This window comes from Prionailurus viverrinus, chromosome A3 (genome assembly GCF_022837055.1).
Source record: "Prionailurus viverrinus isolate Anna chromosome A3, UM_Priviv_1.0, whole genome shotgun sequence".
Lineage (NCBI taxonomy): Eukaryota > Metazoa > Chordata > Mammalia > Carnivora > Felidae > Prionailurus > Prionailurus viverrinus.
Window position 1 is genome coordinate 24,075,472 of NC_062563.1, and position 25,990 is coordinate 24,101,461.

At 41.9% G+C, this 25,990-nt stretch overlaps 2 protein-coding genes and 1 long non-coding RNA gene across 3 annotated transcripts in view; 1 reads left to right on the forward strand and 2 right to left on the reverse strand.

Annotated features, from left to right (window-relative positions):
• The window catches only part of MMP24 (matrix metallopeptidase 24), a 73,600-nt gene extending 64,894 nt beyond the window's left edge, over positions 1–8,706 (reverse strand). Inside the window, exon 1 of the mRNA XM_047851785.1 lies at positions 8,591–8,706. The gene's annotated coding sequence lies outside the window, so the exon portion shown is untranslated. The remainder of the gene's footprint in view (positions 1–8,590) is intronic.
• Positions 1–25,780, forward strand: part of LOC125161752 (uncharacterized) — an 86,632-nt gene extending 60,852 nt beyond the window's left edge. The window contains exon 3 of the long non-coding RNA XR_007150738.1: positions 25,305–25,780. This is a non-coding gene — a long non-coding RNA (uncharacterized LOC125161752). The remainder of the gene's footprint in view (positions 1–25,304) is intronic.
• PROCR (protein C receptor) lies at positions 5,626–12,028 on the reverse strand. Its single transcript, XM_047851790.1, has 5 exons — positions 11,994–12,028; positions 11,720–11,873; positions 9,320–9,571; positions 8,591–8,869; positions 5,626–8,343 (listed from the first exon to the last, which is right to left on the reverse strand). Exons 2-5 carry the CDS (start codon positions 11,796–11,798, stop codon positions 8,228–8,230), a joined length of 726 nt encoding a protein of 241 aa, XP_047707746.1. The 5' UTR covers positions 11,799–11,873; positions 11,994–12,028; the 3' UTR covers positions 5,626–8,227.
• Positions 25,781–25,990: the final 210 nt, after the last annotated feature.

Here is a 25,990-nt window from a genome sequence, read left to right on the forward strand (position 1 = left end):
CTGGACTTAGGAACTTAGAATCCTAGTTATCAGAGCTGGAAGGTATTGTAGAAATTACAAATTCCTGGGGCACCTGGGCGGTTCAGTTGGTTAAGCTTCCAAGTCTTGATTTTGACTCAGGTCCTGATCTCTCAGTTCCATGAGATTGAGCCCCACATTGGGCTCCGTGCTGACAGTATGGAGCCTGCTCGGGATTCTCTCTCTCCTCTCTCTCTCTGCCCCCTCCCCCCAAATAAATAAATGAATCTAAAAAAAATTACAAATTCCCTTTCAGAGAGGGGCAGTGACTTATCATCCAAGGTCACACAGCTATGAACCAATATTTATATGTATAAGCATGGGCAGATGAACTTTTCATTCTCTATTTGGTTGTACAATGTCCTGGAAATGAGGATCACACCTCTTGCCCTAAAAGGTCAAGAGTTACTCATCCCACTGTTTTCCTGACTCTTTACCTCTCCTGCTTTTGGACGTGGACATGAACTTTTCAGAGAATCCTGGCAAGTAATCCTGTTACCCCTACAACCTATGACTCTCACCCCCTCCCAGAGCATGGTGTTGCAGCAATAGCTCAGGAACAAAAGTCAGAAGACTCGAGCTCTAGTTCCAGTTATTATTTTTTTTAATGTTTATTTATTTTTCAGAGAGAGAGAGAGAGAGAGACAGAGTGCGAGTGCGGGAGGGGCAGAGAGAGAGGGAAACACAGAATCTGGGGCAGGCTCCAGGCTCTGAGCTGTCAGCACAGAGCTCAATGCGGGGCTCAAACTCAAGAACTGTGAGATCATGACCTGAGCCGAAGTTGGACACTTAACCGACTGAGCCACCCAGGTGCCCCTCTAGTTCCAGTTCTTTTTTTTTTTTTTTTTCAACCTTTATTTACTTTTGGGACAGAGAGAGACAGAGCATGAACGGGGGAGGGGCAGAGAGAGAGGGAGACACAGAATTGGAAACAGGCTCCAGGCTCTGAGCCATCAGCCCAGAGCCCGACGCGGGGCTCGAACTCCCGGACCGCGAGATCGTGACCTGGCTGAAGCCGGACGCTCAACCGACTGCGCCACCCAGGCGCCCCTCTAGTTCCAGTTCTTATACCAGCTAACTGTGGAACCTTGGACAAGCTGCTTAGTCTTTCCCAGCTTCAGTTTCACCATCAGTATAAGAGTGTTCAGGTCTAATATCTTATAAGTTTACCTCCTTATTCTCCCTGTGGACACAGTGGAAGATTAATTGGACTGTGGACTGAGAAAGCACAAAGAGGGAATTAACCGACCCCAACCTAACTCCAGAGACTGTTTTTTTTTTTAATAATTAATAACATTTTTTGATGGTTACTGATTTCAGCAGCTTTGCTTACTTTCTTCATATTCAAGATGGTTTTACTGTTATCACCTTGTAACATCTTTGAGATATAATTCACATACTGTAAAATTTATCCATTTAAAATATGCAATTCAGCGTTTTAAAAACTATGTTCAGAACCATGTATCCATCATAATATGTTTAGAATATTTTCATCACCCCAAAAGGAAACCCTGTGCCCTTTAGCAGACACTGTCTGTCATCACTCCATACCTCCAGCATGAGGCATCACTAATCTGCTTTCTATATCTATGGATTGCCTATTCTGGACATTTCATGTAAGTGGAATCTTACAAGATGTGGTTTGTTGTGACTGGCTTCTTCTTTCACTTACAATGTTTTCAAGGCTCGTCCATGTTGTAGCATATATCAGTACTTCATTCATTGGGGCTACATAATATTCCATTGTATGAATGTACCACATTTTGTTTATCTATTCATCAACTGATAGACATTTGCAGTGTTTCCATATTTTGGCTGTTATGAATAATGCTGCTATGAACGTTCACGTACAAGTATTTGTGTAGACATATGTTTTCCATTCTCTTGAGTATGTAACAAGAGTGGAATTGCTGAGTCTTATACTAGCTCTATGTTGAATTTTTTAGGAACTGTCAAATGTATTCCAAAATGGCTATACCATTTTACATTCCCACCAGCAATGTATGAGGGTCACTTTCTGCACATTTTTGCCAACACTTATTATTGTCTATCTTTTTTATTATAGACATTCTTGATGGTGTGAATTAGTACCTCATTATAGTTTTGATTTGCATGTAATGATGTTGAGCATCTTTTCATGTGCTTATTGGTCACTGGTATATCTTGAGAAGTGCCAATTCAAATCCTTTGCCTATTTTTAAATTGGGTTATTTGTCTTTTTATTGTTGTGTTGTAAGAGTTCTTTATATATTCTGGGTATTAGATCTTTATCAGATATATGATTTACAAATATTTTCTTCTATTCTGTGGGATATCTTTTCTGTATATTCTGTGAACCACAAAAGTACTTTTATTTTGGTGAAGTCCAATTTATCTATTTTTTTCTTTTGTTGTTTGTGCTATTTGTATCAGAGCTAAGAAACCATTGCTTAATCTAAGACAAATGTTTACAACTATGTTTTTCTTTAAGAGTTTATGCCTTCTTCTTCAAAAAGATTTTATTTTTTAAATTTCTTTTAAAAAATGTTTAAAATTTTTTTTTTATTTTTGAGAGACACGCACAGAGAGAGAGAGAGAGAGAGAGAGGAAGGCAGAGACAGAGACAGAGTGAGAGTGGGGGAGGAACAGAGAGGGAGACACAGAATCCGAAGCAGGGCTCGAATTCACCAAGCACAAGTTCATGACCTGATCTGAAGTCGGATGCTTAACCGACTGAGCCACCCAGGTGCCCCCCAAAATATTTTATTTTTAAGTAATCTCTACACTCAGCATGGAGCTCAAACTCACAACCCCGAGATCAAGAGTTGCATGCTCCACTGGCTAAGCTAGCCAGGTGTCCCAAGAGTTTTATGGCTTTAGATCATATATTTAGGTCTTTGATCCATTTTGAATTGGGATTCTAACTTCCATCTTTTGCATGGTGATAACTAGTTGTTCCAGCAACACCTAGATGATTCCTTCTCCATCAAATTGTCTTAGCATCTTGTAGAAAAATCAGTTGACCACAGATGTAAGGGTTTATTTCTGGAGTCTTAGTCCTATTCCATTGATCTATATGTTTGTCTTTATGCCAGTAGAACACTGTGTTGATCACTGTAACTATGTAGTAAATTTTAGAATCAATAAGTATGAGGCCTCAGATTTTTTGTTTGTTTGTTTGTTTGTTTGTTTTCTTCAAGACTTCTTTGGGATCTATTCTGGATCCCTTGCACTTCCATATGAACTTCAGGATCAGCTTATTGATTTCTGCAAAAAAAGGCAGCTGGGATTTTAATAGAAATTGCAATGAATCTGTAGATTAGTTTGGGAAGAATTGCTGTCTTAACATATTAAGCCTATGGTCAATAAATACAGGATATTTTTCCATTTATTTATCTTTAATTTCTTTCAATAAGTATTTGTATTCAGTGTACACATCTTACACTTCTTTTGTTAAATTTATTCTCAAGTTTATAATATTTCCATGTTATTATAAATGGAATTCTTTTACATTTCATTATTGGATTGTTCAGTGCTAATGAATAGAAATACAATTGATTTTTATGTATTGATATTGTATCCTGCAACCTTACTAAACTTTTTTATTAGATCTAACGGGTTTGTTTTTGTTTTTGTTTTTGTAGATTCTTTAGGATTTTCTATATACAAAATCATGTCATTTCTGAATGGGTATACCTTTACTATTTTTCTTTCCAATTCAGATGGCTTTTATTTCTTTTTCTTGCCTGAGTGCTCAGGCTACAATCTCTAATATAGTACATGTCGAAATCAAGTAGAAAGAGCAGAAATCCTTGTCTTGTTTCTGATTCTAGGGGGAATGTTTCAATATGATGTTAGTTGTGGGGTTTTAGATAACCTTTATCAGGTTGAACAAGTTCCTCTGTATCCCTAGTTTGTTGAGTATTATCATCATGATAGGGTATTGAATTTTATCAAATGTTTTTTTCTGCATCTATTAAGATGATCATATGGGTTTTGTCCTTTATTTTATTGATATGGTGTGTTCTATTCATTGACTTTCATATGTTGAACCAACTTGGCCTCCCTGGGATAAATCTCACATGATTACAGTGTTTAATACCTTTCATTTATTGCTGGATTCAACTTGCTAGCATTTTGTTAAGGATTTTTGTGTCTATGTTCATGAGATATTTGTGGCTGTCTTCTGATGTCTCTATAGGGTTTGGTGTCAAGGTAATACTGGCCTCATAGAATGTCCTGGAAAGTGTTCCCTCCTTTTTTTATTTTTTGAAAGATTTTATCAAAGATTGATGCTAATTCTTCTTGAAATGTGATGGAATTCACCAGTGAGGTAATTTGGGCCTGGGTTTTTCTTTGCAGAAGTTCTAAAATTACTAATTCAGTATCTTTATTTGTTGCACATCTACTTAGATTTTCTATTTCTTCTGCATCTGTGTCTTTCTAGGAACTTGTCCATTTCATCTAAGTTATCTAATTTGTTGCCATATAATTTTTTGTAGTATTCCTTATAATCATTTTTATTCTCTAATGTAATTTCTGTAATATTTTTGTAATTTGATCTTCTCACTTTTTTATTGGTAAGTCTAGCTAAAGTTTTGCCAATTTTATTGATCTTTCAACAAAAGAGGTTTTGTTGATTTTCGTTATTGTTTTTCTGGACTCTAGTTTATTTATTTGCTCTAATACTTATTATTTCCCTTCTTGATTTAGGTTTAGATCATTCCTCTTTTTCTACCTTCTTTAGGTGGAAGGATAGGTTATTGATTTGAGATATTTCTTCTTTTTAATATAGGCACTTACAGCTATTCCCCCTAATGTTGCTACATCTCATAAAGTTTCCCTTTTCCCCTCTTGCAGCTAAGGCAAAGTCTTGATCATTTGGACATTCCCACCAGGACATTGAGTCTTGAACAAATAGTGTAAAAACAAAACAAAACAAAAACAAACAGGGGACAGAGTAGAATTCACTTAAGATGGCAGCATGCAATGGTGATGTAGTGGTTCCAGCTGTGGTATACTTAACTAGACCATTCCTCTGTTGTGACTTTGGTTGAGATTCCTGGTTCTATTTTCTGAGCTTAATTAGCTGGCCTTCCTATCAAACTGAGGATTACTTGATGACCTTCCAATATATTTATTTCCTCCTTAAGTTGGTAGAGTTGGTTTCTGTTGCTTGAAACTAAGAATCTTGGCATACCATTTAGGTAAGGGTTGGGGAGAAGGAGAAAACAGAGGTCTTTCATTTTTCTCTTTGTCAAACTTTCTTTGTAAATCTCTGTGTTGCTAGTATTGTTGTATTACTTCTGTCATTTAAGGGGAGCCTGGGTGGCTCAGTCGGTTAAGCATCTGACTCTTGGTTTCCTCTCAGGTCATGATCTTATGGTTGTGAGATCCAGCCACATGTTGCACTCTATACTGACAATGTGGAGCTTGCTTGGGATTCTCTCTCAACCTTTCTTTCTGCCCCTCCCCTGCTTGTTCTCTCTCTTTCTCTCTCAAAATACATAAATAAACATTTTTTTAAATATATGCTTTTAGGGGTGCCTGGGTGGCTCAGTTGGTTGAGCATCCAACTTCGGCTTGGGTCTTGATCTCATGGTTCTTGAGTTCGAGCCCCACGTGGGGCTCTCTGTTTTCAGTACATAGCCCACTTTCGATCCTCTATCTCTGTCTCTCTGTCTGTCTCTCTGCCGCCCACCCCCCCCTCAAAAATAAATAAAAACATTTAAAATATATATGTTTTTAAAATTGATAATCTAAAGCACAGTTGGATGAAGAGAAGTGGTGGGATATACAATTTGAAAATTAGGATAAGACCAGATTATACAAGGCCTTGGATGCCATTTTGAGGATTCTGAAGTTAGCTCAGTAAGTATTGGGAATTTACAAAGTGGAACAATGATGACATGATCAGATATATGTTTGCTTTTTTAAATTATTATTATTTTTTATTTCCATGTAGATGAATTAGAACTCAGAGAAATTAGAAACCAGGAGAATAGTTAGGAGGAGGCTACTGCTATGGTCCAGATATAAGATTGAGAAAATTTCTCAATCTGGAGAGAGAAAAAAAAAGAAAGAAGAAGAAAAGAAAGGAAGATTGTCAGTCACAGTTTGGATTTTCTGGAAGCAGATGCTGAGATAGTTTGAGGTGGAAGATATTAACTAGGGAAAGGAAGGGGGATTGAATAGAAGGAGAAGTCAAACTTCAGTGTAGATATGACAGATACCCAGCCAACCTGGCAAGGAGCTCTGGAGTGAATACTGTTTATCAGAATTGCCCTGCAGTAGGTGGGACTGGCTGAGCCTTTATACCCCTGCTTTGCTCAGTCACCAGATGAGGATAGCCCCAAGAGGAACATGACCTCATGCAGGACTGTTCTCTACAGGTAAGGCAGACACTGAAGGAACTGAAGCAGCTCGTGGCTATCTGCTGCCTAAGCGCCCTGTAGCTAAACACCCAGTAGAACTGGGCGGCACACCTCATACCTACCGCAGAGAAAGAGCTGAATTACCATATCTTACAAAAAAAGCAAGAGAGTGGAAAAAAAGGATTTGATTCTACACATACTATATTTTGTAGGTGGGGGATGAAGAAGGAGTAAATAAAGGTCAGCACTTAGGTTTCTACACTGATGTGGTTTGATAGTAATTCTGTTTAACTGATAGCAAACAACAAAGGAGAGAGAACAGGTTTGGGGAGAAAGATAAGGAATTTGACTTAGAACATGTTGACTCAGAAATGTCTGCAAAATATTAAGGTGGAGATGATTTTCAAAAATCAATGCAAATGTGGGGTCTGGAGGTCAGCAGCAAGTGCTATATTTATTGGGTGTACATATATTTTTTTATATAATACTCATAATGCCTCTATGAGGTAGGTGTTATTTTTATTATATCCTTTTTGTACATTTTATTAAACCTTTCTTTATGAAGAAACTGAGACTTCAAGGAGTTAAATGCCCGGCTTAAAGAAGTAAAACTCAAATCTGTTTGATGGCAAAACACTTGCTTCCAAAGACAAGATTATATTGTTTCCCCATGGAAAAGACCACAGACAGATGACATATGAATACATCCACAAAGGGTACAGTTTAAATGGGACCAGAAAACCAAAACATGGAAGTCTAAAAAAGCCATGATTTCAAGGTGAGTTGAGTAAGATGACAAAGGCAATGGGATTGACTGAGTGGCCAGAACAGTTTCTAAAAATTAGAAGTATGGAATCTCAGGGGTTAGGGTAAAAAGAGAATTCTAGTCCACAAAGGAAAATGTTGCAGATATCATGTGGAATGGAGATTTCACAATTAGAGGTCATTGATGATCTTAGAGCAGTTTATAGGGAAGTCAGACTGCAGTGATTTAGGAGTGGGAAAGGAGGGAGTAGAAGCAAAAGGTATAGTCTACGGGATCCCTGGGTGGCTCAGTCGGTTAAGCGTCCGACTTCAGTTCAGGTCATGATCTCACAGTCTGTGGGTTCAAGCCCCACATCGGGATCTGTGCTGACAGCTCAGAGCCTGGAGCCTGCTTCAGATTCTGTGTCTCCCTCTCTCTCTGTCCCCTCCCCTGCTCACACTCTGTCTCTCTCTCTCAACATAAAATAAAGACAAAAGATATAGTCTACTTTTCCAGAAGTTTTGTAGAGGAAAAAATAATGCCATCTACATAAGTAAGGAATTTTTTAAGAATATTATTAATTAACTAATGGCTCTTTGCTCCCATATTTTAGTTTATACTCCCACCATTTCTCTGATTATTTCTTTCTACCTCTACTATATCAGCATCCTTTCCCAAATCTGATGTGCCTGGGAGCATCGAGTGGTGTTTATTCTGGTTGATGGACTTCTTGTATTTGTTAGGTGTTTTGAATGCCTTGGGTGATTCTGTCTTTGGAGGACATGCCATAGACACCCTCTACCCCCACCCAACTCCATCATCTGTTTCCCACAAAGATAGATAAGCATTCACTTCTCAGACCAATTCAGGAAAGCATGCAAGTTCTTAGGTGCTTAGCAAACCAAGAACTCTGTCTACTTAGCTTCCTCCTTCCCTTTCCCTCCCCCAAACTCTTGGTGGGCAGATCAGGGAGAAGAAAGGAGCTGCCACTCCAAACCTTCTGGGATATAATGTCCCAGATGGGGAATCTGTGTGGTTTTGCAGTGAGCTGAGATCTTCCCTCATCAGCCCCCATCAGTCCAGCCCTTTTTCATAGGGGTCTGGAGAGCAATCAACACCGCCGTCCACCTGTGTACAGGAAGATGCCTACAGCCACACCAGCAATGATGAAACTGCCCACCAGGACACCCAGGACCAGCGAGGTGTAGGAGCGGCCTGTTTGGCTCCCTGCAGAACATGCACAGAATTAGCCTGAAGAACATACCTCCAAGAAGTCCATGGTTTAAATCAAACACTAAGGGATTTCTACCCCGAAGGAAGGGGGCTACTTCACCAAGTGACATAAGCTGTGTATACTCTGTCCCAACCCCCAAGCCCTGAGCCTTCCGTTGCTCAAGGTATGCATCCTTCAGGTCTACCCATTTGCCTGGAACCCACCCAACAGCACACAGGCCCATCCCCGATCCCATCATACCTTTCGAGTTGTTCACAGTGATGTGTTCTTGCACATACTGCACACAGGTGTCCTGCAGGAATTCTCGCAGTTCGTACCGAGTACGATTGTAGGCGTTGAGCTGCTGCAGGGTGTAGGTGACCACCCTGGAGGGTGCCTGGGGCCCTGCCACCCATAAAGCTGTCTCTGGCTGGAAATGCACAAAGGAGCTGCCATTCACAGACACTTCGAAGAAGACACGTGCTGTAGAGCCCTCAGGAGGCAGCTCACAGCCCAGGAAGCAGCGAATGATCAGAGGAACTGTGGATGAGGGAGGGTGAGAGGGCTGTATGGAGAGGATGCCAGCTGTGGGAGAATGTCCACCGGGGGAACATGAACTTTCGGGGTTTCGGGTGGATCAAGGACAGGGCATCCCAACAGGGTCAGCCCCGAGGTCATGCCAGCAAAAAGAGGGCCTGACGGAGGGCCCGCAACTAGGACACCCAGTCCTCTTCGGGCTCAAGCTCCCAACCAGCAATCAGCAAAGGCAGGTACCCTGGTACCACTGGGCTGCTCAGAGCAGCCGGCTCACCCAAGACCAAGCCATCCACAAGACCCCTCCAAGAACGCAGTCCCTCCATGAGGCTCCGCCCCGTTCCCCCACAGGCCCACCCCATCAAATCCCGCCCACAGGCCGCGCCTCCCGCCTGGACGCGCCACCGCCGCCCCGCCGCCGCCGCCACCGCGCTTAGGGGCGCGCGCACCACGCACAGGTCAAGCGCCGCTCATGGTGTACCAGCAGTACCAAGCTGTTGAACTGGTGCAGATAGGTCTTCAGGCTGTCTTCTGTGTGCATCCAGCTCTCAGGCTCCTGCAAGGGCTGCAACTGGCGGATCGTGACGTTGCTGCCTAGGCCTTCCAGCACGTGCGTCGTTAGCCCCCCCAGCGACGCGTTGCCCCGGTGCCACACTTGATAGGGGTCGCGAAAGTAGGAGATCTGGAGCATGTGGAGGTTCCGAAGGCCTGCCGGGCAGTGTCAGCGCGTCAGGCCTTGGCCGGCGTGGCAGGGCTTGGCGTGTAGCTGGAGGTAATAACCCCCTACCTAAAGGCCGGCCGCCCACCTTCTCGGCCGTTCATAAACTACAAAGTGTTCTCCCACTCTTCCTCCCATAACCCTGTCAGGAGGGCAGGAAAGGGATTATTAACTTCGTTTTACAGATAAGGAAACTGAGGCTGGAAAGAGCAGAAGCCACTTGCCTCAGGGTAATCCAGTCAGTGGAAGAGCCACTCCCATCTTTCTGCCTCTCACCCTGTAACTACCCCCACTTCCAGTTGGTCAACAAATCCTGGCTTCCAGTAAAATCCTATTGCATCTCCTGTTCCCTGCCACTGCCCTACTTTAGGCCTCATCGGTTCTCATCTGGACTCGGGTGGTAATGTCCTTCCTCTTCCCCGTCCCCTCATTTTTCAGTTTCACTCCTTCTAATCTGACCTCTCTCTGACCCAGAAAGAAGATTATTCTCTCCTGCTTAAAATCCTCCAGTGACACACTCCCCTATCAAAATCATTAATAATAATAATAATAATAACAATAATAATGGCTATTATTGTTACTCTGACACAAGCACTGTACCTTACACATATTATTATCTTATTTGCGCCTTCCTCCCATTAGCTAAATGCAGTAGCTACTGTGATTAATCTCAGTCCATAAGAGACACAGCCTAAAATGGTGTAGCAGAACTAAGATTTGAGTGCAGGCGGTGTGATTCCAGCACTTTTAACCATCCAGCCATACTGCCTCCCCATAGGATATCTGTCCACAGAATGAAGTCCAAAGTCTTTAGCTTGGCATTCAAGGCTGCCAGAGACCAGGCCCCAACTGCCTTATTTAACCTCTTCTAGTACTTATATATAGTAAACTACTTGGAGTTTCTCATGCTGCCTTTTGGCTGACATGAATAGCATGTTGGGGTGTCTCTGCCTCTAGGCAAACTTCTATTCATGCTTCAAGACTCAGCTCTGTTGCTCTCTTGGAGAAGTTTTCCTGATGCCTCTCCTCTTTACCCTCCCGGACACAGCAGGTCTGTTTCAATGATCCCAGATTCCACGTAACTGTCTCCAAACACACAGACTCTACTGGGCTCCCTTAGGCTATAGAATCATGTCTGGTTATCTCTGTCTCTTACACCTATTAAGGCCCTGGCACAGGGTTGATGCCCAGAGAATGTGTGAGGGGGGAATGAGTCTGGGGTTATAAATTTCTGTGCGTGGATGTGTCTTGTCCACCTTTGCATTTGAAAAGTTGTGCCCTGTGTCTGTAGGTGTGAATAGGTATATCTATGTGGATAGCCCTAGATAAGGTACCTAACTGCCCTGTGCCCAGTTTCCTCCCCTGTAAAAGAGAGATAATCATATTGCCTGCCTTGTAGAGATATTACGGGAGTCAGATGTGTCAGTGCACGTATTAACCATAGTGAGCGTTCCTTGAATACTGGTGATTTGCTCCCTCAGAGAGAGACCGAGGCTACAGAGACTGTGGGAAACGGGAGGAGAGGCACCTGTGTGGTCACCATGCAGGGCAATAACACCTTTCTCTGCTTAAACAGCCACTTCAGGCAGCCTGACCCCCTGAGTTTTCCCAATGACCACAGCTTCTTCTTCCCCCCACTTTCCCCCAAGCTTCCATCCATCTTACACCTTCTCCAGTCTCCTCTTCTGCCTCACTTATCTCAGTCCCGGTCTCTCCAGTGGCTTCCCATTCCTTCCATCTCTCACGTCTTCCTGTCTTCCTTGGTCTTACCCCGAACCACGATCACCCTCAGCTCTCCCCCTCCAGATTCACCCCCTCTCCCGGGGGCTAATTCCCTTACCCTTTCTACCCATCCCTTTCCATTTTTCCAGTTCTGTTTCACACCCCCTCCCCCCTCCCATCCCCCACTCTCCACCCTCTGCCTCCTCCATCTCCCCCTTCCCTGGGGACAGACTGTACTTCCTCACCTTGGCTTTGGGACACAAATCAGTCCCCAGCACCCTGCCTACCCTACAGAGAGATCTGGCTCGCTGCAGGCACAGACGCTGTGGGATAAGGTCTCCTCTGGTTTCTCCCATGTACCCAGACAGGCTGAGAGTCTCCAGAACCATCCCGGGGCAGATGTGCCCCTGACTCACCATCTGAGGCTTCATGGCTACAAAAGGCCCAGCCGGGCAGGAGCAGTAGACACAGCAGTGGCAGCAATGTTGTCAACATCCTGGGGCTGAGGTTCTTACCCCACCTGGGCTCCTTCCTGGCTCTGGCAGGCAGAGGGCTCAAGCTGGCTGCAGCCTAGGGGGAAAAGAAGTAAAGACTGTCTGGAAGGAGAGGAGACTGCACAGAGGAGGCTGGAAGATGGCCAGGGGATAGGAGGAGGATGAGAGCGTCAGGCTTATTAAGTGTTATTCCTACCCTGTCTCATTTCCTACTAGGGGGCTGGCCTCCCTCTTGCCCTTCCCCTGCCCCGCCCTGCATTGGGCCCTCTGGCCCAGACCTGCCTTTTCCCTTTTCCCTGGGCCTCTTCCAAACAGGGAGCGGAAAAAGGGGGAGTTGGGATCAGAGAGAAGTTCTGCCCTCGCTGAGTCAGGGGGTGGGGCTCTGCTTTCAATTTAGAGCAGACTCTGGGGTGTAGACATCAACAGGTTACTGGTGGGGAAATTGAGGCCCACAGAGGTACAGGGACTTGCCCAACAGAAGTTTGTATATCACGGTAACAGATTGGGGGTTAGAATTTGATTTTCCAATGCGCTGGCTACATTTTATCAGAATTTTAAGTAAATAGTAATTACACAATCAGGAATCTTGCTCTCAGAAACACATGGTTACAAAATGAGTATAAAACAGCTCACTGCAGCTGTTCCTAACCAGAGAGATTTATGAACAATCTAATCTCATTAAAGGATTGGTCATTTAAAGCAATATTTTTCAAACTGAGGTCACAATTTACTAGTGGATAATGAAAACAATTTAGCAGTCATGATTAGCAGAGTTTTTTTTTTCTTGTTGTTTTTGTTATTTTTATGAAATAGAACAAAATTAAAATTTTCAGTGCATCCTCCTGGGTCAGGGTAGACATTATTTTGTGAAATATTTGTTTAGTTGTATATGTGTATCTTTCAGTTTTGTGTAGTATGTTTCTGTGATGGGTTTTGAATAGCAGTTTAAAATGTATTTCTTGGGGCACCTGTGTGGCTCAGCCAGGTAAGTGTCCGATTTTAGCTCACGTCATGATCTCGCAGTCTGTGAGTTCGAGCCCCGACTTGGGCTCTGTGCTGACAGCTCAGAGCCTGGAGCCTGCTTCAGATTCTGTGTCTCCAGCTCTCTCTGCCCCTCCCCTGTCATACTCTCTCTCTCTCTCTCTCTCAAAAATAAATTTAAAAAACATTAACAATTTTTTAATAAAAAAATAAATAAAATGTATTTCTTACTGTAAGAAGCAAGTAGAAAAATTTGGAAGTCACTCCCCCAAACTATGGTAATCCAAACTGTGGAATACTTTGTAGTAGTTAAAAAAAAAACCTCCCCTGCCTAATCCCCTGTTTTCATATTACTTAGCACTACCTGAAATTATATTACTTATTCATTTACATGTTTATTGTCTGAATGTCCCCCAAGAGGCTGTCCATCTTGTTTGCTACTGTGCCTGGAATGGTGCACATAATAAATAATATAATAAATAATAAATGTTAGCTAACAGATAACTGAATAAGATAGTTACGATATGCACAAATCTCCAAGAGTAAGTTGCAGAATATTAGGGACAGTTTAGAACCATTTCTGTGTCAGCCACACAGATGACATCTAAGCAGCCTATTTTTTTTTTATGGGAATAAATGAATCCAGAAGGATGTATATCAAATATAGCAGTGACTTATCTCCATTGTTTAATTATCAGGGAGGAGCCTAAGGTTAAAAGCATATGTGTGTTTTTGTGTAGGGGTGTGTGTGTGTATGTGTGTGTGTATGCACGTGTGTGTGTATGTATGAATGTGTATGTGTGTATGCATGTGTATATGTGCTGTGTGTGTATACATTGTGTGTATGCATGTGTATGTGGTGTGTGTTTGTGTGTGTGTGTTATGGGTGGCAATCTTGTGAAAGGCCTTTTCAGTCTATTTTGTGATGGGTTTTATCAATCTGTAATGTTTGAAAATTTTGCACCTAAAATGTGATCATATATCTTCTGTTGAATTAAAAATAAAAGTTTAAAGGGCACCTGGGTGGCTCGGTTGGTTGTCTGACTCTTGATTTCTGCTCAGGTCATGGTCTCAGGGTTGTGGAATCCAGCCCCACATTGGGCTCTGCGTTGAGCATGGAGCCTGCTTGAGATTCTCTCTCTCTCTTTTTCTCTCTCCCTCTGCCCCTCTCCCCTGCTCATGCCCTCTCTCTCTCTCTAAAATAAAACAAAAAAAAATTTTTTTTTAAAGTTTAAGTAATAGATTATGGTAGAAGAGGGTGGCAGATCATATGAGTGGATGTACTGACATGAGATATTAATAAGTGAGAAAGGGAAATGTGGAACAATACATACAGTATAATTCCATTGAATTTTAGTTAAAATTTTTATTTCTATCCAAGTAATACATATAATTCCATTTTAATATTTAAAAAAATTATGTGTGTATATGTATATTTGTATATACATAGGAAGAATGCCAGAAGGCGGCTGTCAATAGAGATTACCTCTGGGAAATGGGATCAGATAAAGGGCTAAAGTGGCAGTGTTAGCTTCTTTATTTTATATACTATTCCTTGGAGGGAAAGTTGATGTCCTAGTGGAATCGGGGAAAACCCCAGACATCTACCAGGCTCTCGTCCTCTGAACTGAATATATGCTCACCTCTCAATTGTTGTTGATTAGCTTAGAAATAACCCAGCAGTTTTCCAGCTCGTCAAGATGGTCTAGTCAGAAGGAGAATGGGAGCCTTGTTTTCCTGGACTGGGACTTAGGAAGAGTGGAAGGTCTTAAATCACTGCCAGTTGTACTGTCTTGGCTTTATAAAAACTTATTATGAAGTATTCCACATTTGAAGAATTTTTTCATGCCTGAAGAATTTCATTACAAACATACTTGTCCTCACTACCCAATGTAAGAAATAAAATATTACCGATATAATTGAAGACCCTGTTTGTGCCTTTCCCCTTCCTGATTGTGTCTTTCTCCCCCTGCCCCATCACCAAAGTAACCACTAATCAGAATTTGCTATTTTCATTTCCTCATTTCTGAAGATACAACTACATATGCACTTATCCCTAAGGGATATGTATTGGCGGTTTGCATATTTTGAGCTTTGTATAAGTAGTATTTTTTTGAGAGGCGGGGAGGGGCAGAGGGAGAGGGAGAGAGAGAATCTTAAGCAGGCTCTACGCCCAGCATGGAATCCCACTCAAGGCTCAACTGTGAGATCATGACCTGAGCTGAAATCAAGAGCTGGAAACTCAACCTGCTGAGCCACCCAGGTGCTCCAAGCTTTCTATAAAGAGTATGGAAGTGCATCTATTCCTCTGCAACTTACTTTTTTCCCCTAACACACTGATAAGATTCATTCACCTTGTTATGTGTAGGTCCATTAATTTCCCCTGCTTTGTAATATGCCATCTTATGAATATACCACAATTTATTTATCCATTCTCCTGTTCAAGCTTTTTTTTTTCTTTTCCAGTTTTCTGCTGTTACAAAGTGCTGGTATGACTTTCTTGTACATGTTTTCTTGTGCAGGCTTGGGAGGGTTTTCGTAGGTGCAAACATGGGAATGGAATGGCTGAGTCATAGGTATAGGCATCTTCAATTTTACTAAAAATTGCCAAACTGTTTTTACAAAATGTTTGGGCCAATTTACATTCCCAACAGCGCCTCAGAGTTCCCTCGCTCCATATCCTTGCCAACCCTTGGCACGGTCAGATGGTTGGGTGTAAAATGGCACTTCATTTTGGTTTTACTTTGCTTTATCTGATTCCTAGTACATTTGTGCATATTTTTGCTTTGCCTTTTTTTACTCCCTTGAGGGCTTGCAGGGTGCCTTGGGCTGGAGGGTAGTAAAGTATATGATTGAACCAATTTGGAATTGAGAGCTGTCAGTCTTTGATCTCCGCAGATAGGGCCTGCCTCACAGGGGTTAAAGTGGTCCACACCATCTTCCACAGGGCAAATCACAGAGAGGTCTTTCTCACCAAGCTAAGATCTGTCAGAGAGAGAGAGAGCTGACACAGCAACAGCTGCTTCCCAAGCATCCTCCTCACACACCAGTGGGCTGAAAATCAATAGCAGAGACAACAATTATTATTATAGCTAACATTTATAGTGAGCCAGGGGCAGTGTTAAGCTCTTTACATAAATAATCTCACTTTATCCATATGCCAGCCCTTCTAGGGGGGTTTCATTAACATCACCATTTTACTAATAAACTGAGGCTCTGAGAAGATAAGTGACTTACCTAAGGGCCCACAGCAAAAACTGTAAGTTGAACCCATGCCTCCCTGACGCCAAAGTTTGTGAATTTAATCACCACATAGTAACTCAAAAGCTTTGGGGGATCACTCTCCATCAATACACTTTTGAACACATAGTTCTAACACTCTTGAGTATTTATGTTACATATAATACAAGACATGCCCCAAATTCATGCTGTGTGCTAGGCCTTTACCATTTTCTCTGGGGAAGACAGTGTCCATGTTGCAGATGAGATAACTCAAGCCCAGAAAGGCTAAGTAATGTGCCCAAGATCACATACCATGGAAGTGCTGAGCAGGGATTTGAACTAAAAAATGAGGGGTATGGGTTTGGGTATAGGGAGCATGAAGAGAGTATTGGGAATAGGGAAGCTGGTGAGTGGGGGCAGCTTGAGGGGCATCCCCTTTTCCCCTTCTAAACTCAGGGTTGGGATGGGGAAGACAAGGCATGTGGTGGCTGGAACCAGAGCTTACACTGCATCTGGCCTAGGTGGGCAAGGGGCAGAAAATCACAGAGTGGGCATCGGGCCAGCAGAGACCTAAAGAATGACGGTCCTGGGGCACCTGGGTGGCGTAGTCTGACTTCAGCTCAGGTCATGATCTTGTAGTCTGTGAGTTTGAGCCCCAAGTCAGGCTCTGAGCTGCTTCAGATTCTGTGTCTCCCTCTCTCTCTGCCCCTCCCCTGCTTGCACTCTGTCTGTCTCTCTCTCTCTCAAAAATAAATCAACATTAAAGAAATTTTTAAAGAATGAAGGTCCTATTGAGCAGAGGGATGTGAAGGAAGCTGGTGGTAGCATTTCCCACTCCAGAGAGCACATGCCAGGGGAAGATAAGGGAGACAGGAAACTGAGTGGGGGCCAGTGCTGGCGCAGCCCCAGTGGGTGAGGAGAGGCTGGGCTGAGCCAGGACTGGCGGTGTGCCCAGCTGGACTTCAGAAACCCGGGCCTCTCCCTCCCCTGTTAGCTATTGAAGGCAGGCACAGTTTAGCCAACCAAACCAACTCAGATAACGAGTGTGGTCCCTTCAGAGATCACCTCCTGCTTAGGATGTGGAGTAGTCACATGTGCTGGGCACTGTATTAAGTTAGCAGAGTGCATGCGTTTTATTCTCACTGGTGCCCTATGAAAAGTATAAAGAAACAGCCATTATTCTTATTTTATAGAAGAGGACACAGAGGCAGAGCACAGTGAACAGACTGGCCCAGAACATGCTTTCTTAACGATTAGACTGTCCTATGAGGATAAATGAGATAACTCGTATAAAGTGCCAGAACACAGCGTGTATCCAGTAGGTGGGAGAGGTAAGAAAGAGGCTTGGCTTCAGGGGGCCAGCAAACAGAAGTGACCCTGCAGCAGGAAAAATGGAGGGTTGACATTAAGTATAATCCTGAAGGGGAGGCAAGGAACAGATATGAATCTTACTCACAGTTTTCCCGTTTAGACACCAACACACCCCAACGTAGGGAAGATAAAGAGAAGCCCCATAAAGTCAGACTGATTCCAGCCCTTGCCTGCCCAGCAAGTGGTAGGAGCTTGGTAGTCCTGGCTCAGCTCCTGCCTATCTTTCCAGCCTTATCTTTCCATGTATTCCAGTCTCCGCCAAGTCTGCTCTTCCTGGTTTCCTGAACACAGAGCACACAAATATTATCTTTGCTCTTTCTTTATCATGTTTTTAGATAAACAGAAGTTCCTAATTTTAAGATACTTAACTTTATAAATCTTTTCCATTAGTTCATGCTTCTTGTGCCTTGTTTAAGAAATCCATCCCTGCCCTGGGATCATAAAAACGTTCTCCAGTTTATCTTCAAAAGCTTTATAGTTTTGTCTTTTACCTTTAGGTGTATGGTGTGAAGTACAAGTCAAACTTAGTTTCTTTTATGTGGATGTCCAATTTTCCCAGCACCACTTATTAGAACTCTGCCCTTCCTCACTGATCTGCAGTGTTATCTCTGACTTACAGTAAATGTGTTTATTCTGTTTCAATAGCCATTTTTTACTCCCTGTCCCAATGCCTTGTTATCTTAATTAGTATGGTTTTATAATAATACCTTTTCATATCTTGCAAATCAAGTCTTCCCGCTTTGTTCCTCAAGAATGCCTTGGCTATATTTGAACTTCTATACATAAATTTTAGAATCACTTTATCAGGTTGGTAGGATTTTGGTTGGTATCACATTCAATGTGTTAATGATTTGGGGGAGAATAGACATCTTCCCACTACTGAATCATCCAATGCAAGATAGAGTGTATCTCTTCATTTATTTATATCTCCTTTGGTGCCCCCCTCAGAGTTTTATAAGTTTATCTCTAACATCCCACTCACCCTTTGATAGAGTTTTTCCCCTGGGCCTCTCATATTTTAAACTGTTATTGAAATGGCATTTAAGGGGCGCCTGGGTGGCTCAGTCGGTTGAGTGTCCGACTTCGGCTCAGGTCATGATCTCACAGTCCCTGAGTTCGAGCCCAGCGTCGGGCTCTGTGCTGACAGCTCAGAGCCTGGAGCCTGCTTCGGATTCTGTCTCCCTCTCTCTCTGCCCCTCCCCACCTCATGCTCTGTCTCTCTCTGTCTCAGAAATAAACATTAAAAAAAAATTAAAAAAAAAAAGAAATGGCATTTAAAAGAAATGTCGTGTTCTCACAGCTTTTTGCTGGTATAGAAATATAATTTTGTTGCACTGATTTTATATCTAGAAACCTTAAAAAACTCTTTTATTTATTCCAATAATTAAATTTAAATTCTTCTGAATTTTATATATCCATATTCATTTCAGTTGATAGTGACTTTTATTTCTTCCTTTCTAATTTTTATAGTTTATTTTTCTTAAGAAAACATACTGGCTGAAACCTCTAGTACAGTGTGAATAGAAATGGTTTTTAAAAAGTATTCTTGTAGTTTTCCTGATTTAAAAAGGAAAGTCTTTGGGGCACCTGGGTGGCTCAGTCAGTTAAGTATCCAACCCTTGATTTCAGCTCAGGTCCGTGTCTGGCTCTGCACTGACAGCACGGAGCTTGCTTGGGATACTCTGTGTGTGTGTGTGTGTGTGTGTCCCTCCTTCATTTGTGGGCATGCTCTCTCTCCTTCTCTCTCTCTCTCTCTCTCTCTCTCTCTCTCAAAATAAATAAATAAATAAATAAATAAACATTCTTTAGGGGTGCCTGGGTGGCTCAGTTGGTCCGACTCTTGATCTCAGTTCAGGTCATGTCTCACTATTCATAGGTTCAAGACCTGCGTCAGGCTCTGGGATTCTATCTCTGCCTCTCTCTCTCTCTCGCAAAATAAATAAACTTAAAACAAATTTTAAATAAACATTAAAAAAATAAAAATAAAAAAAAGCTTTCACCTTTGTATCAATAAATATGATGTTTGCTGTATTTTTTAATAGATACCCTTTATTGGATTAAAATTCCTTTTATTTCTAGTTTACTGAGTTTTTAAATTTTTTTTTTCAACGTTTATTTATTTTTGGGACAGAGAGAGACAGAGCATGAACAGGGGAGGGGCAGAGAGAGAGGGAGACACAGAATCAGAAACAGGCTCCAGGCTCTGAGCCATCAGCCCAGAGCCTGACGCGGGGCTCGAACTCACGGACCGCAAGATCATGACCTGGCTGAAGTCGGACGCTTAACCGACTGCGCCACCCAGGCGCCCCTAGCTTACTGAGTTTTTAATTTCTTTAATGTTTTTATTTATTTTTGACAGAGAGCAACAGAGTGTGAGCAGGGCAAGGGCAAAGAGAGGGAGACACAGAACATGAAGCAGGCTCCAGGCTCCCAGTTGTCAGCACAGAGCCCGACATGGGGCTTGAACTCACAAACAGTGGGATCATGACCTGAGCTGAAGTTGGACACTTAACTGACTGAGCCACCCAGGTGCCCCTAGTTTACTGAGTTTTCAGCATAAATGTTTTGAGTTTTTCATAATCTAATGAAATGATCACACAAGTTTCCATCTTTAACTTGTTAATGTGGCAAGTGCATTAATTAAGTTTCTAGTGTTAAACTAACCTTGCGTTACTGAGATGAAACAACTTCTTATAAAGTATTATCCAGTCTACGTATATTTTACTCTTGGGCTATTTGTCTCTGGACTTCTCCAAATCCTCCCCACTCCTTCAAAGCCCTGACACCGCCTCCTTCTGAAAGCCTTCTCAGATGCTAGAAATGACCTCTTTCTTACTCTTCTTACAAAACCGAAAGAACTTTACCTCCCATTGTAGTTACATTGTCACATTCTATCCCTTGTCTTCTCTCCTGGACTCTAAACTCCTGGAGAGCATCTTTGTGCTCTTTTCTCAGCCCACTCCCTCCTTCTAGGACCCAGAGCAGACATATAGAGTGTGACATAGGATGAGAACATGGGCTCAGGTAAAGTTGCCTGAGTTCACATCTCAGTTCTGCCACTTGCTAGCTGTTAGATTGAAGACACGCCATTTGGCCTCTCTGAGACCATCATTAAGATAGGAAGAATAATAGTTGTCGTGAGAAGGAAATGAACTAGTATAAGTGAATTACTTAATACAGCTCTAGGCACATATTATTTCTGTTAGCTCAGTCCGTAGCTGTTGCTACTTCTCTCTGTGCTCCGGGTACTCTGAGCTGCTCACAAGTTATTTCTTCTTCTTTTTTTAATGTTTATTTTTTTAATATTTATTTTGAGAAAGAGAGAGAGAGAGAGAATATGAGCAGGGGATGGGGCAGAGAGAGAGAGAGAGAGTGAGAGAAGGAGAGAGACAGAATCCCAAGCAGGCTCCATGCTGTCAGCACAGAGCCTGACACAGGGCTCGATCTCACAACTGCAAGATCATGACCTGAGCTGATGTCAAGAGTCACATGTTTAACCGACTGAGCCACCCAGCAGCCCCTGACAAGTTATTTCTAAAAGTTTCTGTGAGCCATCTTCTCTTCTTCCTTTATTTCCTCTAACGTGGTTCACATGCTGCTTCATTCTTTTATTCAGTGGGCATTTATTGAGCACTTACAGTGTGCTAGGACCTGAAATAGACAAGATCTCCAAGACAATCGGATAGGGGAGAGAGACATATAAATAAATAATGATAATACAATAGGATAAGTACTAAGAGGGCCAGGGAGGTGGAGAGTGGGGCTGAGAAGTATGGGGGTCATCTAAGTTATGAGAGTAGAGTCGTCTGATTTAGTCTGGGGTCAGAGAAGACTTTTCTTAGAGGAAGTGATACCCAAGCTGGTCCTGCAGAACAAGTGAGCGGTGGGAGTGGGGATAGGGCAGAAGGTGTGGGGAAAAGGTGTTTCATATAGAGGGAGAAGAAAGTGCAAAATAATATTATATGAAAGGAGAAGTAATACAACATGCTCTACACATTAGCAGTACTTAAGGATGGCCAAAACAGAACAGTGGTAGGGAGGGAGATGTGACATGAAGAGGTAGGCAGGAGTCTGATGAAGAGTTTGTCCTCTAATCTAAGGAATTGAGACTTTACCTTGAGGTGATTCTCACCTCTTTCTTTGGTCTCCCTACCACCTATCAGAGTAGGTGCCACCTACTCCAGGAAGCTTTCCCTGACTTCATACCCACAGTTTGAGTTGAATATTCTTTCTGTTCTACTATAGCCCTTTCTTTGCCCTTGTCATAGCCCTTAATTCTTTCCATGATAATTGTCTGCTTGAGCATCTGCCCCACACACCAAAAGCTATAAGGTGGCAGGGAATGTATTTTAGCATTTTTGTATCACCAGGCTAGCAGAGTACTTGGCACACAGTAAGTGCTCAATAGATATTTATTGGATGAATGAACAAATAAATAGGACATCCAGGGAAGGAGAGAAAACTGTGACTCACAAAATAATCGGCCCTTAAAAATTATCTAATCTTTTTTGTACCTCAGATTTCTCATCTGGAAAATGGGGATAGAATAGAAATTTCTCTCAAAGGGGTTTCATGGGTCTGTGAATTGCTTAACTCCAGATCTTATATTTAGTGTCAAGGATAATTCTCAACATGCAAAAAACATCATTCTCGTACAAATAGACCAGGAGCATGGGTCAAAGTTTCATTTAGCTCGTTAATAAAGGGACTAGCAGGATGACAAAGCCAGTTTAAAATAGAATTTAAACTGAAGCCTTTATAGTCAATGAAAAAGAAAAAAATGTTGAAAAAATGAGACTGATAAATTATGTACAAAATGGATTAATGTCTTACAGGGTAATAAAACCATAATCTTTGGGATTGTCTTTTCTACAGACAAAAAGGAAATCATCATGCTTTATTGCTTTACAGAACTATAAACTGTCTGTGCCCTAACCGACTGTGTAAATAATGTAGCATTGAAGATGACTCTTAAATAGACTTGACATTCAAGACTTTATTATGACATTAAAAGGTCACATAATCATCTTTTTATTTTAGTAACACGTTTCAGATGGTTTTTCTTAACACTGGTAAGTTTAATTTAACAGTTGCTGTTATTATTATAACATCAGTAAATGTTTGCTGGGAGCACTTGGGTGGCTGAGTTGGTTAAGCATCCGACTCTTGGTTTCAGCTCAGGTCATGATCTCGTGGTTTCGTGAGTTTGAGCCCCTAGTTGGGCTCTGTGCTGGCAATACGGAGCCTGTCTCTGTCTCTCTCAAAACAAACAAACAAACAAACAAATAAATACATGTCAATAAATGTTTGCTGAAAGGATTTTCATTGGATTAGACTTTTTCTTTTTCTCCAGCAGCAGAGTTTGGGGCCTACAGGGCAGATTGGCCGAAGGGTGATCCCTGCAGGATATTTATATTCTTCCCTCCCTCAAGGTGGGGTGGTATCTGGCTAATTCTGTATCACCAAATAGGCAGAGAGAAGTATCTGGTTTGGACATCAGCAGAGGAGGTACCCCCACCCCCATACGGACATATTTTCTTTGAAAGAAATGGATATTTCCAAAGAGCAGTGAAGTAGACCATGGAAAAGCCAGAAACGTATTAGACCATATCCATTTATTTTTTCCATTGTTTTAATTTAAAAAATTGTGGTAAAATACATATAACATAAAATCTACTATTTAACCATTTTAAGTGCACAGTTCAGTGGCATTAAGTATAGTCACGTTGTGCAACCATTACCACCATCCATCTCCAGAACTCTTCATCTTGCAGAACTAAAATTCTATACCTATTGAACAATAATCCATTTCCCTCATCCCAAGTCCCTGGAAACTACCCTTCTACTTTCTGTCTCTATGAATTTGATTACTCTAGATGCCTCATATAGGTGGTGTCTTGCAATATTTGTTCTTTTGTGGTTGGCTTATTTAACTTAGCATAATGCCCTCAAGGTTCATCCATGTTGTTGCACGTAGAACTTCCTTCCTTTTAAACGGTGAATAATATTCCATTGTATTTATATCACATGTTGTTTATCCATTTGTGCATCGGTGGACACTTGCACCACTCCCACTTTTTGCCTATTGCTTCCATTTATTTTATAGTATAGAATTATGATTGTTTTGAATTGCACATCAAGGATGGACACCATTTTCAAGGCTTGAGATCTCAAAGATTGTAATCTGGCCCAGGGCCTGGGACTGGCCGAACTATGACACCACCTGTGGTCACTTCTTGACTCTGTACTTTTGCCTAAATACACCCAGGATGGTTAGGTTTCTCTAGGCAAATTTAGCCATGGGTCTGAGTTCACTCGGAACACGAGCATTGTAAAACATGTTCCTAGGGCTCTGACTGAGGAATCAGTGTTCTAAATGCATGGACATGCTGGAGACAGTGGAAATCCAAACATTTCTACAAAGCAACAGATGGAAAGTTTCCCAGGAATAAAACTAGTTATTTCTTGGCAGACCCAAAGTACGTAGTGCACAAGCTTTTTGCTGGGAGTTGGGAGAATCTGCTTGAACCACATGGCCCCAGATGCTAGAAAAGGAATTCTCAGTGCTTGCTTTGGCAGCACATATACTAAAATAGAAAAGGAATTTCCAGAGACTTTCTTGCTAAAAGCAGTCAAGAGAACCGGGTCAAAAGAGAACTAAAGTGTCTTGACTTCCAGCTTCAGGGAGTTGAACTCTCTTACTCTCACTTTCCAACAAAAAGGAAAGGAATGTTGAATGTAGAATCATATGAAGCTAAGGCAGAAGGGCATTGTAGAAGTCAATCAAATCTCTACTTTTCTATTCTGTATTGGCCTTTTATCTATGCCTTTGTGATTAATTTCATCAATGTAGGATAGACTGGGTCCAAATCTTGCCTCTACCACTTATTCAGTGTGAGGTGGTTGTTACTAAATCTCTCTCCAGTTTTTAAAATCTGTGCTTTTATTTTTTAAAATCTGTAAATGGTGATAATAATACTGTCTCAGAGGGTTGTGGTGATGATTAGTGGTGTTGATACATGTAAAGTACTAAGAACAGTGCCTGAAACATAGTAAATTGCTCTATAAGTGATTTCTATTATCAATATATTTTTAAATATAATTTATTGTCAAATTGGTTTCCATACAACACCCAGTGCTCATCCCAACAAGTGCACTCCTCAATGCCCATCACCTACTTTCCTCTCCCTCCCACCCCCCCATCAACCCTCAGTTTATTCTCAGCTTTTAAGAGTCTCTTATGGTTTGCCTCCCTCTCTCTCTGTAACTCTTTTTTCCCCTCCCCCTCCCCCATGGTCTTCAGTTAAGTTTCTCAAGATCCACATATGAGTGAAAACATATGGTATCTGTATTTCTCTGATTGACTTATTTCACTTAGCATAATACCCTCCGGTTCCATCCACGTTGCTGCAAATGGCAGGATTTCATTCTTTCTCATTGCCAAGTAGTATTCCATTGTATATATAAACCACATCTTCTTTACCAATTCATCAGTTGATGGACATTTAGGCTCTTTTCATAATTTGGCTATTGTTGAAAGTGCTGCTATAAATATTGGGGTACATGTGCTCCTAGGCATCAGCACTCTTGTATCCCTTGGACAAATTCCTAGCAGTGCTATTGCTTGCTCTGGAAAACAGTGTGGAGGTTCCTCAAAAAATTAAAAATAGAACTCCCCTCCCTATTATCAATATATTTTGGGCATTTTCTTATTAGCATTATTCTGGTTATTATTCAGTTGGAAAATAGTCAAATGCCATTTGGAGTGTTGTCCTACAGTTTTACTCTGCTTTATGATTGTTTCTGGAAGAAAATTCTGCAGTTGACGCATGTGGAATTCTGTTTTCCAACTTTTTTTTTTTACAGTAACTCTGCATGAATCTGTTAATATTTTCCTTACGCTGAGACGCAGCCTCATTCTCTAATTTTTCAGATATGAAAACCGAATCCCCACAAGGGAGAACTACTTGCTCAAGATCACACAGAAATGATGGCTAAACCATACAGAACCAAGGGCTTCTGACCACTAGTCCAAAGCCTATTCTGCTTGGCACAGAGACCAAGAACATTCACCTTGGGAACTGATACAATCTGAGCATCCTCAAACTCTACTCACCCACAGGAAGACGTGAACACTCTATAATTCCAAATATTCTCCAATAGACACCTTTCCTTTTTACCCAAATTGCAAGCACTTCAAAAGAAAGGATTGTGGCTTGACTACTTTGGACTTTTCATTGTATGCCACACATTGTCCTTCAAGTTCTTAAGGGCAGAAATTATTGCCTATAACACCTTGGATTAATAAGGGTAGGGGTGCCGGGTGGCTCAGGTCATGATCTCATGGTTCGTGAGTTTGAGCCCCATGTGGGGCTCTGTGGTGACAGCTCAGAGCCTGGAGCCTTCTTCGGATTCTGTGTCTTCCTCTCTCTTTTACCCTCTCACTCGTGCTCTCTCTCTTTCTCTCTCTCTCTCTCTCTGTCTCTCTCAAAAAATGAGTAAACATAAAAAAAGGGGGGGCAGATGCTCTGATACTATAAACCTGAACAACTCCACCAAAAAAAAAAAAAAAACCCTGCTAGAACTGATAAACAAATTCAGTAAAGTCTCAGGATACAA